This window comes from Neolamprologus multifasciatus, chromosome 10 (genome assembly GCF_963576455.1).
Source record: "Neolamprologus multifasciatus chromosome 10, fNeoMul1.2, whole genome shotgun sequence".
NCBI lineage: Eukaryota > Metazoa > Chordata > Actinopteri > Cichliformes > Cichlidae > Neolamprologus > Neolamprologus multifasciatus.
In genome coordinates this window covers 26,497,943-26,514,943 of record NC_140448.1, presented here as the reverse complement: position 1 = coordinate 26,514,943, position 17,001 = coordinate 26,497,943, and the positions used below count along the sequence as shown (strand labels likewise).

At 39.0% G+C, this 17,001-nt stretch overlaps 1 protein-coding gene across 2 annotated transcripts in view; it reads right to left on the bottom strand.

Annotated features, from left to right (window-relative positions):
- Nucleotides 1-420: 420 nt before the first annotated feature.
- The window catches only part of tlcd3a (TLC domain containing 3A), a 41,746-nt gene continuing 25,165 nt past the window's right edge, over nt 421-17,001 (bottom strand). The window contains exons 4-6 of one of the 2 annotated variants that reach the window (XR_014876347.1): nt 15,524-15,619; nt 6,867-8,852; nt 421-6,816 (exon numbers count right to left, since the gene is read on the bottom strand). Coding sequence is in view for 1 of the 2 variants with exons in the window: in XM_085173925.1 (XP_085030051.1) it covers nt 8,538-8,852; nt 15,524-15,619 (411 nt within the window). In the remaining variant the exon portion in view is untranslated. Of the gene's footprint in view, nt 8,853-15,523; nt 15,620-17,001 lie in introns of both variants that reach the window. The other variant, XM_085173925.1, reaches the window with a different exon arrangement.

Sequence of the window (17,001 nt, the reverse complement as noted above, 5' to 3'; positions counted from 1 at the left end):
TCAAACTCAACAACGAAAAAAAAAAGAAAAAAAGAAATCATATTTTACCCAAAGATGCAGATTTTATGTCACAGTAAACTTCAAATTTAACTCATTTTAGAAAATGTCCCAAAATTATTTAAAATTACTTATAAAAAAAAAAAAGGCAATTTCTTATGGTATTCTGTTAAAATATCTTTGATTTCTTAACAGTGGTAAATAACTTTAAATGTAACTTAATCTCCATAGCCCCCACATGTAAAGAAGCATATAAATTATGCTTTATTTTAAAGAAGTCCAGCCTTAATGCCTTAATGTAGCCTCTACAGTGCAACTCCAGTAGCTCAGCTTGAGCCAGCAGCACCTCTGGGTGGCCATAACGTTACACTACAACAACATAACCAAGAATGGGCCAAAAAATAAAAAAAATAAAGTAGAGACTTGTTCAAAACAGTCTACCAAATCAAATTTATTGAATTTTAAAGGGGTGCTCTGAATTCACAAGCTGCAACAATACATGACTCCTCATATTATCTCATAAAACACTCCAGTCTCATTTTCAGATACGAAATTTCCTCAACCCCCCCTCCCCGAAAAAACAAACAAAAAAACGAACGGTCACACTACAAAAAAGAAAGGACAGATACATCAATCCTGATATACATGTATGAAAAATTAGAATGTTATCAAAAATAATGCAGGGCAGGAAGTGTTAAAGGTTGTGAAAGTGCTGCATTTAAGTCAATCAGGAAGGGCCAGTGATATGGACAGAAAGATTTCAATCCAAACTTCTAAAACAGAAACATCTCGCTAAATCGATGAAAACACTGCAAACAAACTTAAGCCTATGAGAGACATTTGAATGGTTCAAGTACTAATGAAATACTATAAAATGCTAAATATTAGAATATTTATTACATAAATGCCATAATTTCAGCAGGATCAAATAAAGTGTACTGAAGACATGTCCATATACGTGTGGTGGTTTGTTTCAGATTGTGAACCTATTATGCTCTTCCATATTTTCTGCCATCTATTTTCTTTGCTCTTAACATGATCAAAGTTTGAAATAATTATGTAAAACAGAATCAGTTTTGCTTTAAACATTTGGTTTTAAAATGTTTTTTTTCACACCTGGCTGTGTATGATCTCATTGGTGGACATCCCTAATATGTTAAGTAAAGAAGCCCCACCCATTGTGGGAGGGGAAAAGTTCATTTAAAGGGGCAGGAAGTATCACTGCTCAAGAGCCAAGTATACAACATATACTAATTATTTTGAACCCTGAGTCATGCAAAGTAACTTGAGAAAAACAAGAATAGAAATACAAACGAGCATCATAGGCCAACTTTATACCTTCTGAAATCTTGCTTCTATTAGTTAAGTCTTAATGATTGCTGTGAAGACCAAAAATAACTGAAATATAATTTCTTTTTGAGGATGACAACAACAAACATGACAAATACAGCCACAACCTGTAAACACTGCCCGCCATCTTAGCTCTTTTTTTTAACTGAGTTTTTATGGGTGTCACAAATAGATTTTTCACAAGGCACTGGAGACCAAGTTTGGTTCACTGTCCACAGATGAAAATCAGTACCAGCAACACAGTTTTCCTTTTTGCAGTGCTCAATATTCTAACCCGTTCAGTATCTTTATGGTTAAATATATTTTATTGACATCTCATCAGAAGAAACAGCAAAATATTGTTTTCTAATGTTAAATTTACCCCCAAATCCAGCACACATAATCTTCATCTAAATTGCTGAGAATATTTGGTTAGAATTTAAAAACCCATCGTAGCTTTTAAACCAACAGTTTATTTTAAACCTCCTCCAGCTCCAGTCAGAAAGAGAAGGTTTAAACCTGATATATGGATATGTGAGACTAAAGAAAGCAGCAAACTACCACATCCTCTGTCACAAGACCTGAAGAGACCCCACTGTCCCCATTTGTATTTCAAGAATCCACAACTTTGACCTTTAAATAACATGAAGATGATAGTAACATAGAAATTGGCCGCTAAATTCTCTCTTTAAATAACAAATTAGTAGCCAAAGCTAAATTATTAGCATGGAAACTTAACAGTTTGCGAAAAGACATTTAAGGGTTAACTTGAAGCTTCAATCACTCACAGTCTACAGCCACTCAATATTATAGCACTGTTGTGTATGTTAAATGATTAACATGGAGTATTCTGTCTCAAACAACAACATTTAAAAAAAAAAAGAAAAAGGCAGCTATTACTCAGCATTATGTAGGACTTTGTTAGCTTTTATCAGCACTGGCTTATGCTAGCATAAGAACATTAGCCTATGCCAGTATTTGCCTATGCTATCACTAGCTTATAGTGGTTTATGCTAGCATTACTTTAAAAAAGCATTAGCCTATGCTAGTGTTAAGCTATGCTACCCCTAGCTTACATATTTTATAGCAGTGTTTGTCTATATTAGCTTGAAATCATGCTTACCATCTGCTGCGACCAGCTTATAGTGCATTCCATTGTACTTTAAAATTAGAAGTCAGAATTTTCAGCTGGCCACAGCACCCTGACATCACATTATCAACTTGGAAAGTCTGAGCAGCCCCAACAGGGCTAACTTTATCCAGGGGAATGTAAAAAGTGATAAAACTATAAAACTTTTAATGTGCGTTGCCACTAAATAAATCATATGCAGAGCACTGCTCAAACTGTATGCATGCAAGTACAGCAGTGGTACATTTCCCTGTATTGCTATTGAAGTATGATTCTACCTTACCAAGGAGCAACACAAATCATTTTTTTGTCTTGCTGTTATGACTTTACTACTGGAAATGACATCACTCCCAGCTCAGACTTCCAAGACAATAGAACGCACTATACTGGTATTAGCCTATGCTACCACTAGCTTAGACGAGCGTTAGCCTATGCTAGCATTAGCCTGGTCCAATGGATCCAGTGTTGTTCAAAGGTGGATTAAATGACCATATTCCCAGTTTAACCATAGAACAGGTGTTCCAAGGTTAAAATACAACCTTACATATAAGAAGTTCATATGATTTTTGTATTAATGTGTCCAAACATAACATTAGCAATGACTTTTCAGCCACTGTGCTAAAAAGATAAAGCACATTGCTCCCAAAAGGTCTAGTGTCACTTCAAAATGCTTTTGTTTTTGAAACAAAGTACCTTTGTTGAGAATCTTTAGGCTGCAGTCGCAAAACAGAAAAAGAGAAATAGCTTTCTTCTGAAACACCTCAAGAGTATTCTAAGTCAATTGATTCACAGTTTGTATAAAACAGGAAAGCTGAAAACAGCTGCCTTGAACAGAACAGAAACAGTGCAAAAGTTGTGGGAAAGCAAGAGGACAAGTACATCAGTGTCTAGTTTGATGAACAGAAACGTCTTGCTTATGTAATTATCAAGGAGATTAAAATGATAAAACCTTGCAGTTACACTGAAGTAGGATTAGTACAGCGATGCCTGGTGATTGCACTGAATTTTGCCCAGAGGTTAGGCATGCAATACCCTTAACTCAGTGATAACCACTTTGATTTCAAGCAGATTGCACCTGGTGGGAGGCATCTATTAAACATCATTAATAATTTATGACTAATGGGGGGGTCAATTGTGCTTTTCCTGATTCTCTGTCATAACAATGGTGCTCATGTTAAATGTCGTTCAGACATTTTTTTAAATTTACCCTTGAATGTTACAGAACAAGGATGATTTTGAACCGTGAATCATGCAAAGCTACTCTGGTGGAGCCCATGAATAAAACTATGGAGCTAAAAATGAGCTTTTCCCTTAATTAACAAACTGATCCCAAACTTGTAGGCTTTCCTCCAATACATCCCAGTGTTGGTGAGCTTATAGAGAGGACGACAAAATGGGAGGTTAGTTAGGTTTTTAGTTGGGGTGACATGTGGGTAACTTTAAGCCATTAAGACAAGACTGAAAAGAATCTGACTATAGTTACTGCAATCAGTCTTTGGTTTACCAACCCTTAGAAGCTGAACTATCACAAGCCATGTCAGGAGGCATAAATACGAGAAAAATCCGAAAGGAAAACTGATGCTTTGAAAAACATCACGTAGAAATAAACAGCACACTGTGATCCTCTTCAGAATCAGTCTCATAGCTTCGTCATCTTACAGTAAACCTCGACATTACACACACGGTTTCCTAACAAGTTCATCAAACCCTGAGCAAAGAGGATGAATTTATGGTCTTCTATAATCAGAGCCCACTGAGTGATAGATGTAGAAAGATATGCATTTATACTACTCATGATTTCATGTGGCAGTGACGCTCTCAAGCAATGAAAGTAATGTGGCTTGTTGTCGCCTGGCTATGAAAAAACAAAAATAAATGAGCCAATAGGGGATGAAAAACGGTTAATAAAGGATTTGAGGTTTTGAAATTGGGGTCAATTTTATATAAGGATACTGGAATGTTTATATATTTTAATTTTTTAACATTTTAAAACATCTTTCCCACGCTTTCAAAACTAAGACTGAATTTTATTAGTGAAGCCACTAAACTTCAACATCCTGTTAGCAGAGAGGCCAAATCCAGGCCAAAAAAAAGCTTCAGAACAATCTTCTAAAAGTCCTCTTAGGAAAAAGTCAACAAGATGGCATTTATGCAAGCTATGAAGACAGGCTCAACTTTAGGGTATCACACAAAACCCCCAAACAAACCAAAAAAGCACACACTTTCCCACAGCAAAATTCTTTCTGTTCTGTCCCCTCCTCCAAACACAAGAAAACAAATGTACCTGTCAGTTTTTTCCGCTACATTTTGAGGTCACGCTGGCTGAAAACTTGAGATATTTAATGTCAACTGCACAGCCTTCAGAGTGGACAAGCAATGGATGGGCCTGACAGCAGAGGGCGGCAGAGAGGAGGTGAGGGCTCATTCTGCTCTGCTAGCTTCACAGCAAACCAAGAGATGGGGCTGAGTTCAAATAAATGAAAGGAGCAGAAACAGTGGGACAGTAACTTTAAGTAGAGTGGAACTTATTGATTATAACTGCAGTGAAAGTGGAGACTTTAAACCAGCTGTTAGACTCAAACCCAGTTTATTAATCTCAATCTCAGAGGTCATCCCAGAAGCAGACCAGACACTGAGGACATTTAAGTGGGGAAGAAGATAGTCCACTGAGACGCGTCTTCTTCAGCGTAGGGTGCTGAAACAACAACCTCCTATCATTAACACCTCCTTGCAGTGTAAGACACTAGATGCACTCCATTTTTTTGTGCGTGAGAGTTGTAAAGTTCTGAAACCTGAATCTGGGATAAAAACATCCACAGTTCTGAACTGTAGTTCTGTCTTTAGTATGAATATAAACACCTTGTGTGTAAATACATGCTGAGAAGCGCAGTTTTACTTGCATAGAGTTAAGGTAGCCCAGACTCACTGCCTTAACTGGGGATTGATCTGATTTTTTTGGGATTTGGAGAATGTTTAAACCCTCTACATGTATGTAAAAAAAATAACAGCTGATAAACTGATATCGTAATTCTTTTAATACTATTAGAATCATCAAAAGAGAAAGTGGGAGAAATTCAGCTGAAAGATGCAGAAAAGCAACACAAAGAGCGAGGAATGTTTGCAGTAACAAAAGCACCCTGACGCACTCCAGCCGACCTCGACAAACAAGCCCATCATTCAGCTGCCCGGCTCGCCTCCTCTTCCCCACACTGCTGCTCAGCTAACAGGCTTCTTCTTTAGCTCCCCCCTTCACAACAAGTTGTGATGATCAGACTCACAGAGGGAAAATATTTGAGCTGTCATGCAGAATGTGTTTCTAACACGAGCAGTCACTTTGATCCCATCAATAATGTGGGCAAAAGAGAGTTCAGAAGCTTTCTGTGCTCCAGCTTGTACTACTGTTACATTATACTTTATCATTTATACAACAGCTTGGCGGAAGCTGCCAAAAAGAGGGAGACAACAATTTAGATTTTAAAGCAAAGACACAAAAACTCTGGATTAACATAAGGCGGTTTGCTTCATGCCTGTTAGCTGTAAGCTGCGCCACGTTCCATTTAAATGGATTTTTAGTGAGTTTTGATTCAGCTCTAATGTGTCCATGTGCACTAAAACAAACTAACAATGAATATAAAGTTATTTTTAATCATTACGCAATTATAAATAAATAAAAAAATTAAAACAACTAAGACTCAGTAATAAGACTGAAATGTAGAGCAGAGATAAACACAGATTCCTAGAAAACTGTGCAAAGAGCACATCATATGAGGGATGGATGAGCTTGATATGACCTGATGTTAGTTCAGTTATACATGCACCAACATTTGTTTTGCATAGACTGAATTTACAGGAAACAAAAAAAAGGACATTTAATGCATAATACGCAGAATTCTTTGTTTTCTGATTTGATTAATTCGTAAGAAGTTTCATTTCTTTCATAATAACTGGAATTTTGCACAATAAAATGATCCTCTCTATTCTAGTCAGGATATATATTTAATTTAAGTGATAGTTAATGTAACTCTAAAAACCCCTATGTGATGAGTGCAACCCCTGATACACAAGTGCATATAAATAATCTGAAGTATTTATTTGATTGTTTGTGGTTTGTTTGGCCCAATGAGCCACACCCCTCCATTTATCACTCTGACCTTGCCCCTGAGTTCAGCTGGGAGCTGCTTGACCTTCATCGGGCCTCATGGTACCTTCCACATCACCCCATCAGACTGGACTGAGCGACGTTTAGAGGCAAAAAACAGAAGCATTGAACAGAAGCCCCCCCCCCCCAAAAAAAATCATACCTGGCATAAAGTTCACTGGTCCAATCTTACCGTTCACCTCGGTTGGGGCCTGTTTCTTTTCTCTTTTTTTTTTAAAATCACTCACTGGAAGTCCTTTCCTGTCCACTCACACCGTACCGTCAACCTCAAGGTGAACAAACGTAAGGTTTTCTTTTGAATTGATCCAACTTTTGTGTCAAGAATCATAACTGGTGAGAAGAGCAGGACGTGTAGCAACAAGGGAGAAATAACAATAATTTTTGTGGACGACCAAATATGTCCCAAAAGGATCCTTAGTTTAAACCCATTTTTTTTTAAAAGTTCTTGTTTACCTCTCATTTGGTTATTTCCTGTTTTACTTTGATGATCTGGTGTCTTTACTGTCCTGCATTAGCTTTACTTCCTCTCACGTCTACCCCTTTTCACCCCCCACAGCCACCCCTCACGTCACAAAATTATCAAGCTACAAGCTGAGAGCTCCTGCTGTCGCAATCTTGGTATTTTAAAACCAGATGTGACGAGAGAGCGGTGGAGCAAGTGATCACATCCTGGATAATCCTTCTTTCAGGCCCTTAGATTGACTATAAAATTTGACCCTGAAACTAGCGCTTGAGCCCATAAAGTCGTCAGGAAAGCATCGTGGTCGAAGAGAAAGTGAGGTGAGGGCTAATCCCTCCCTCCAAGTCTTTCTGCAGCCAGAAAAGTCGTCTCCTGGTGGCCATTTAAAGACAGTGTGGTACTTTAGTGCTGGCGTCGATGCTCCCCATTTTAACTGAGAATACAAAACAAAAGTTAAGCAGTTACAGTTTGGATCCATTGCAGGAGAGCCACCACACATCGAGGAGGAACAAGTCAAAGTGGCCAGAACTTAAATTTAGGAAAAACTCTATGAGAAGATGACCTCGACCAAATTTAAACCAGGTATGATTTTTTTAATTTTATCTGCTGAGGAGCTGAACTTCACACCTGAGAAAAAATTATCTCAGGGCAAGACATTACAATATTACTGTTTTCTTTAAAAAATAAAAAAAAAACCCTGTGTGAGAGAGGGCCATTTCTTAATCAATCATGGTGTCAAAAATAGTTCCCTACAGATAATGGAAAACTATAAACCTGAAAATGAAGGGTGGAAACACGAGTGTAGGTAATGGCGTGCACTATGAGAAACTGGTGAAAAGTCAGAGGCTATCACATTAACCAGGTAAAGATGTAGCTGCTTGGTGACGCGTATTCCTCATTTCCTATCTCTGCTAATACTGCCTGAACTTCCATGCCGCCCACCACAGGCCCCAATCCTTGTCACCAGCGTGACAAATAAAATGATCTGAAAAGAAATCCAGCTATCTGACATGTTACTCTTAAATGAAAACCAGCCATAACACCCACAAACATACACTGTAACAGAACTTTCCAATCAGCAGCTGTAAACAGTAGGAGTAAGGATCATATCTCCTCTTTAGTTTCTGGTACGTTTGCTCCACATTTCACTCGCAGTGCAGCAAACAATCTTTTTTTTCTTCTTCTTTTTCCAGTGCTGTAAATGTATTCAGACACAGTGAAGCACTTCAGCGAGATCCAGGCCAGAGTCACATCCCAAAAAAATTAAAATCACTAAACTTCAGTAGTAGAGTTAGATTGGAGGTGGAGAGGTCCACGTAGGCAGAGGAGTTGGTTGAAGTGTGCGGAAAATGCCCGGGAGTTGTGGAACGAGAGCAGGCAGTCCTGGTGTACTACAGTACGATGGTTGGGCTGAGCGTTAGTAGCTGAGTGTGTGGCTAGAGCAAGCGGTCGTGGTCCGCGTATCAATCATCTTTTGAACTGTCAGTGACGGCGGCGGTGTCGGCCGTGGGAGACGAGGCCGGGCTGCGGCTACGCTGGTAAAGACGGTAGCCCTTTCGGCACAGCAGGACGAACCAGTAGACCTGCGGCGCCAAGATGCACGAGTTGCCCAGGTTGGCAGACAGCGGCAGGTGGAAGGGCACGCTGTAGAGAGGGATGCCGTAGTGACGGCCGTACATCCAGTACATGAACGGGAAGAGGGCGATGCGGCACATGAAGAAGGTGAAGAGGACCATCCCGCCATTGAGCTTGTGCAGCCAGGAGTCCTGGAGGCTGAGCTGGAGGAGAGAAAAGAGAAAAAAGGGAATTGCAGATGAAGAGATGCGTTCAGAGAGCACAACGAAAACATATTTTCCAAACTACAACTGTTTTTGAGATCTATTAGAGATTACCCCAACTTCCTCCCACAGTCCAAAGACATGCATGTCAGATTAACAGGCATTTCTAACTGGGGACGCACTGATCTGATGTGGCGGTCTCATCCTGACTCACAAAGCTTAGTGACAACGAGCTGATCCACACCCGATACATTCATTTCATCTGCTTTATGACATCACGGGCGGCCGTGGCTCAGGGGGTTGGGAAGCGCATCTGTAACCGGAAGGTTGCCGGTTCGTCCTGGTTGTTGTGTCCTTGGGCAAGACACTGGCAGCAATATGGCAGCCTCGCTTCTGTCAGTCTGCCCCAGGGCAGCTGTGGCTACAACTGTAGCTTGCCTCCACCAGTGTGTGAATGTGAGAGTGAATGAATAGTGGCATTGTAAAGCGCTTTGGGTGCCTTGAAAAGCGCTATATAAGTCCAATCCATTATTATTATCATCACACATCAGCAGCAGCGGGAGTGCTAACGTAACATGGAGGAAGCTAACAGCAAAGCAACAGCAGCTTGGAGCTACTTAACTCTGACTATATCAGTGGCTATAACCCCCAAGGAGGTTAGGTTTCAGGTGGATGTTCGATATTCTGCCTGTAAACATGGTAGCTTTGAATGGATTCTGATAAATCTTTGTTAACATGACCCCACTCTACACCCCTACAGTCTATTAAAATATGGCTTACATCTGCAAAGGTCTTCAAGGTTAACTTCATGATTTATTGATCAAAAATGGCCAAAAAGCCTTATAACTTAATTCATACAAGTGTGGTGTGCACTGTCAACATTTAGAAAGTAGTGTATCGAGTTTAAAATGTCCTATTTGACCTCTGACCTCTCCTTAAAGGTCAACAGTTTGATTCAAAAATTAAAGTGATAAAAATGCTATTCCCTTAAAAGTAAACACTGCCCAGCAAGCTGCTCAGCAGAGGTTTGTGTTTGTTTATATATTTGTGAAGGTTTTCATTTATGTGTCAGTCTGTGCATGTAGAGCTGGGGACACCGAGGCCTTCCCAAACCAGATGACACATGTAATCTCTCCACGGTGTACTGTGTTTGCCCCGGGGCCTCCTCCTGGTAGGACACGCCCCAAACACCTCACCAGTGTGACGCCCAGGAGTCTCCAGAAGCCCAAAGGAATTAATAGCTCAGTGAATTTATATTCTTGGCGAATTTCATTTTTATAAGTTTGCAAAGTACCATTTACCTTGAGCCTCACAGTGAGGATTACTTTAACTCTGGCAGATACCTGAATCCAAAAAGGAAAAAGTTGTATCGGGACATCTTTAATTCTAAACTGGCTTTAGGTGTGAATGGCTGTCTGTCTCTGTTAGGCTGGAGACATGTCCAGGAAGTACCCTGCCTCTCGCCCTTGGACAGCTGGGAGAGACTCCAGAAAAGTTGCTTCAAACTGTGCACAAGTAGGTTACTGTAGGTGAACAATGCAACACTTTTTACTCAGTAACATTAACAGCATTTTGGTGTGATGCATATTAATTATTTGTGGGATTTCATGCTTCACTTTTGTGCCCTAATACACTGAAACGGTGTTAACTGTCTGGCAGAGGACCTGAAAGCAGAGAACTTAAAAACTCTTTGTTCGATTTGTATTGTTTATTGTCATTTATGCTTAGAAATATTTAACCATATATGCTTAGAGGTGTATAATCGATTGTGTAGTGATAGGATGTGTGATCCTTAATAGTCTGCAAAGGCTTGGTGTGCATTCCAGAGTGCTCTGGCATTCACACCCACATCCTGGGAGCATGGGAGAGGTCTACCTTCTCTTATTGTTTTATGGTAGGATAAACGTAGCTATGTTAGTTTTAGTCTAAGTGCCTTTTGTTTAGATGAACTGTTGGATTTCCAAACCAGCAGGGTTAGGGAAGTTGTTTATGGGGTCACACTCTGACCCCACCCCACACACACACACACACACAGGCAAGGTACTCTTTGTTTGTATGTAGACGTCGTATGTTAATGAACCTATGCATATTCATGTAACCTCAATAAAAGAGCAGTGTTACGGGGGAGCAGATGAGAGCAACTAGGGTCGAGCGAAGGAACGGCGTTTGTCCAGTTCTCTCCCGTGCACGAGAAACATAAAGAACTTTGCCTACTCGTGTCTTGCTTTGCTGTGTAATTAAATTATCTTGAACGTTCCAGCAAATAGGTTTAAGCTACAAACCTATCACTCTTCAGCCATGCTAATGACTGAGCTTGCTTTATAGACATTATATACTATACTTTTAATTAAGCCACAGTATCTACTTAGTAGTTTTAATTTATTATTCTGCTGCTTGATTCTTTTGATACATTTCATCCATTATTGAAGTAAGCAAATAAAATAAGGCAAACTTTATTATTGTAAATTTTTCCATTTTTGCTGCTTGCTTAAAGTTAATTTAAAGTTTAGCTTGTAGTTGAGAAGGCTACTGCATTTTGTCAAAAAACAAAACAAAAAACAACCCAAATCCCGTAATTATTTTTCTCAGTCAAAGGGATAGGAAAGACAGGAAAACAGGGTCATAACATCCAACAACAAAAATCATATGATCTGGGATCTTCTCATCTTTAATTTGAAAGACTGGATGTTCCCTTTTCCACACAACAGCAGTCAGCACTGCTGATGAGAGCAGTAAAACTGTCTGGTGCGGTTTCTTTTAGTGCTGACTATGTCTAAAAGTGGTCAGCAGTAAAGAATTGCTCTGCTCTTTTTGCCCACCGACACCAGATGTCAGCAAAGACCTGAGAGTCCACGGTCCACTGGTTTCACTGAGCTACACAGTAAGGCTCTTCTATTCTTAGAAAGGATGGTTTGTAAGACACTGAGCTCTTTTACTAAAGTGTAGGCTATAGAGCTCTTTGCATGGCGAAACTAATGAACATTAGCTGAAACGGATCAATTCAGGGGCAGGGAGAGCGAGCGGTGCCTGAATGCTGCTGACTGATGTGGGTTTTTTTGGTGAGCCATGCAGCTTAATTATTGATAGAACAGTGACAAGCAACATCCCAAATGAAATGGAGATACTTGGGTTTTTGCTGCTGCAGTGCTCTGCAGATCACCTGTGCAGGAACAGCTCGGAGAAAAGATGAATGGCTTTGTTTTGGTTAAGAGAGCTAAGGCTGTTTTGCTTAAGTTCACATCATACTGTATATACCGTACATTTATGTGTGTCTGTAAGTGTATAAAAAAATACAGCGATGAATAAATATTTATCTGAAAAACAACGCTAATTCATGGACAGCTGGATGCTGTTTAAATTAAAAATAAAATCATTTAATTCATTTCTGCCTGAAAGCCTGAAGATCACAGGTACCCAATGCTGACTTGTGACTTTGTCTGTTGCACACAGAGATTTCTTCAGAATAACAGCAATCTGAAAATGTTGGGGAACCTTTCCTGTGTATGGTTTGAGGTTGTTATACACACTGAATTAGGGATCCAATGTCATCTAATATTTGCTATTCTGTTTTTAAGCCACTTGTTTTGCTGATTTTTTGAAATATTTGATTGCTCCATGTTGTATTATTATTTAATATTTATTTTTCAATGGACACTTATTTTACTTTATTTTGTTTTCATTTGATGAGTTTTTACATTATTAAAACATGTTTTGTCACATTGCATTTCATTTTAAAGAACCATAACAAAAAAAACTCTCACATTTGGGATAAATAAAGTACTGTATTTTCCATACTATAAGGCGCACTTAAAATCCTTTAATTTTCTCACAAATTGACAGTGTGCCTTATAATCTGATGCGCCTTATGTATGAATTCTGGTTGTGCTTACAGACCTCGAACCGATTTTATGTTGTACACGGCGCTCAAAAATCTATCAGAAAATGTTTTCGTACGACTTTGGTAAGCTACGAAGCTGCACCTCTTGATGGTGTCGGAGCATTACGGCTACCGTAGTCAGAAGCCTCACGGAGTAATCTGGGTCCAAAACTCCGTCCGCTTCAGGCCCCAAAGTCAAACGAACACTGCGGCATCACTGAGAGTTAAAAACTGTCTAAATTCTTTCATCTGTGATAAAATGATTAGTTTTGCTGCTTTACCAGGTGTAACAATTAAGTTTAACATCCAGGCATCCATGAAAACAGAATTTCTTAAATTTAACAGAGTTAGAAGTTAGCAGGAAGTTAGCTCGCTAGTTTCCACCTAGACATGATATAGCATGTTCTGACTGAGAGATTTCTGAAAAAATTAACATGTACAGCTCTGCTATCACTTCCAACATAAATGAAGACAGAAAACTAAACAGCAGTGACGTTTGTAGGGTTACTGAAGTTGGACTATCTGGTATATAATGTTGTGCTACGTGATCGCTAGCAACATAGCTATGTTAGCATAACATAAACACAGTGAAGCTGGAGGATGAATGCTAACGTTTTTCCACTCGATAAAAGTTAACAGGGGGTTTCTGATGGTTAGGGACAAATGCTATCACATGGCAGGATGTTGTAAACGGACCAAACTTCAGTGAGGAGAACAACTGAGATAATCCATTCACAATACGAGGTTAGTCATTAATATACTGCAACAACATGGGAATAGAGCAGCTGCGAGAGAATTCACCATTAATGAATCAATGTTACGGAAGTGGAGGAAGCAAGAAGAATGAGTTGAGTAAAAAAAAAAAAAAAAAGGTTTCCCCACATAATTGCGCTTTGCAAAAGTACACAAGTACAAATCACTCACTCAAGAGTGGCATGTTACAACTGTGTGCCTTCTGGTCATTATTTCTTTTGATTATTAACCTTACTCATTCGGCTATGAGTGGCCAGCGGGGACAGACTGCCTGTCTCCTCCATCACCACTGACCTTTGTCTTCAACTGCAGCTAATTATTAGCTAAACCATGTTTTCATTTGTTTTTATTCATTTAGTTTACCCCTACACTGGTGTAGGGGTGAAGCCTGAATCCGATAGCCCACTGTCTGTGTTTGAATTCTTCCACTTTTCTCCTCCTTATACTTATTAAATATGCATATTTTTGTTCAGCACTGTTGACTGTGTTTGGTACAATGATTAAAACATTCTGGGAAGATATCAGAGTGACCTGTGAAACATTCTCTTCAAACAAATTCCACTACACACAAAAGTCTTTCTGCTTGGTTATATTCAGAAGAAAAACAATTATAATAATATTGAACACGAATCACAATTAAAAAACTGCAATAAAAAATAAAATAAAATATAACCTCCACTTGCTGACGGAAATTTATGTTCCACAAGTGGTTGCTGGCTGTTGCGAGGTCAAATTAGACTCTCACGGTGACCCATAGTAAGCATGATATATATAGCCATAACTTGCCTACAAACACTTGTGAACTAACCACCGAGCTATAGGGCAACTTGAAAAAGTTCAATGCAAACTGGAAACAGATTGCTGGCCTTCAAAATAAACACATTTCAAAAGGTGCGGGCACTTAGGACAGGAGGTTGGCAAGTGTTTGCAGACAAGTTAGCATACTTCATGCAAACTATGACCAAAGTGTCTGGTGATTACGAGCATCGAGAGGGTCCCTGACTGGTCTTTAGACCAGTGTGAACCAGACAATAGAAGACAAACAACAAACCTTGCTTTTGGTCTACTTCTCTAAATTACTGTGAACAATGGAGTTCATTCATGTTTTTTTGTTTGTTTTTTTTTAACTGGTGAGTTTTGTGTGTGAATTTTGACATTACTTCAGACTGCACAGCAAATTTAAAGCGTTCTTCTTTTTGTTGTCAGAGGATGGATTTTCCCATTGAAGAGTTTGGGGTTTTTGTCAAGGGGAGTTTAGTGCCAAATAGTCACACGTCTCCAAAGATATTAATGTTAGTCTATGTGTTAGCAACCAGTTTTAAAGGTTTATACTAACCAGTAAACTGGTGTTTGTTTTACCACTTGATAGTTGTCAAATTATTGCCATATGTCAAAGAAGGAGGGCATAAAGTCTGACCTTTAACTGTATTTTTACATACAAAGACATCATCTGTGGCCTGTGCCTTATGCAAAAGCAACCAAGGAAGACAGAAAAAAAAAAAAAAGTTCTTCGTATTTAATTTCATAACAGAAAAGTTTCTTTTTCACTGTTCTCTTTTTTACTCAGAATTTCTGTTATTTAAATGATATAGTACTTTATTTCTTACAATATGAGCCCAATCAGCTGTGCTTGTGGGTTTCTTAAATTTCTACAGCAATATTTCTCTATAACATAGAAAAACTGAGATGTGTACTTAAAAATTATACTTATTTCTCTTAAGACATCCCAGGGTGTCTTTACAAAAAAAAAAAAGTAATAGCTTCACTGGTCTGGCTCACTTTATTTAAAACTGCGCTGTATTTGGCCCCTGGATTAATGCACTCCTTGCAGCAATGCAAAGCTGGGCAGGCCCGAGCCTATTTGCAGCTGCTAACCTGCTCAGAAGTAGAAGTTTGGCAAATAATTTTACAACTTCGTTTGCTCTGCTACTACACAGCAAAAGATCTGCATCTCTATGATATCTACAGACATACGTATTTACCACTAAAAGGACTTCAGAGTTTGTTTCAGGTGAATGCTCATGTGCATGTGCCATCTCACCTGAATAAGTATCTTCCCCAGGGACACGAAGGGCGTGCTGAGCTCTGTTAGAAACAAGCAGCCGATGAAGAAATCCCCCTGGTCCTTTCTGAAGAACTGAGGAGCAGACAGAGCACACACAGACTGAGCAAACAAGCGCAAGCATGGAAAACACACACACACACACACACACCTTCTCGAACAGTCTCAGCGGAAAAATGCTTGAAAAGACAAGGAAAATATCAGACTTTAATCATTTGTTTACACTGACTCATACAGCTGGACTGGAGCTGCTTTTAGCCACCCTCATGTTCCTCTTAATTACCATAAAATATTTGTTTATAAGTAATAATTTTTCCTCTGATATTTTATTAAAAATAGTCTTAGCGGCTGCTTCTGTATCTTTCTATAATATTTTTATACATTTTTCATTTTATATTCTCTTTATTTAGTGTTTTTAGTATTTTTCAGTGCGTTAAGGAAGGACGCTAGATCAGCGTGGATCTGTTATAGCAGGAAGGCTCTGACCAGATTTAAACAATCTTTCTTTAGTTATCGCTCAGCAGCAGCTCTTTAAAGGCTTGGCGCACCTGAGACAGACCTAAATCCCCAAATGGCTCACTGTAATCACCCTAGCCTTCAAGTGCTGCTGTTAGATAAACAACCAAAAGCTCCAGGAAGACAAAACTGACTGGATTCATTATTTCTTCACCTAATTCCTCATAGTTCATGGTGCAAAAGCACTTTGTGATTTGGGCTGTTGTGTGTAAAGTGCTAAAAGTCAGCATGTGCCAAAAATGAGTTTGAATTCAAACCCAGGTTTATCATAGGTGCCTGAACTTCTGTAGCTACTGGAAAGCTGCATAATTACAACATAATAATATCATGATAATCCTGAACTCCTTCCATAGTATTAAATGGGAGCATGCTTTAACATAGCAAGGTTTTACAATGTGCATGTTTTTTGTGGGTGTAGGTAAGGTTGAGAGGTTTTAGGTTGTGTATGTGTATTTGATTATATCACTTGACTTTTATCTTATATTTTGGATATATACTTCTGTTTTATAGCCTGGTGAATGTTTCTGTGCATGATCCCTGAAAAACAATAATAAAACTAAAACTAGACTGTAGAATGACGGTGCAGGTGCAGCAACAGGTCTAATGGGACTTATGGGAAGACCCTTGTTCAATTCAGTTGAATTTATATAGCACTAAATCAAAACAAGTCACCTTATACTGTACAGTAAAGATCCTACAATAACAGATATTGGGTTTGGTTGTTAATAATAACAGCTTGTCCCACTATGAGGTGCAGCATGTGATTTAAGTGTTTCCTAAACATTTAGACCCATTAGTGAGAGAAGGTAAAACCACACTTTTTTAAAATTATTTATCAAGTAATATTATATAACAAACTACATGTCCAAGGCAAGCAAAGACTACCACGGTAGTGTGGTTTGAGATGGTGGCGCGATGGTACTTTCTAGAGAGGTAGCTGA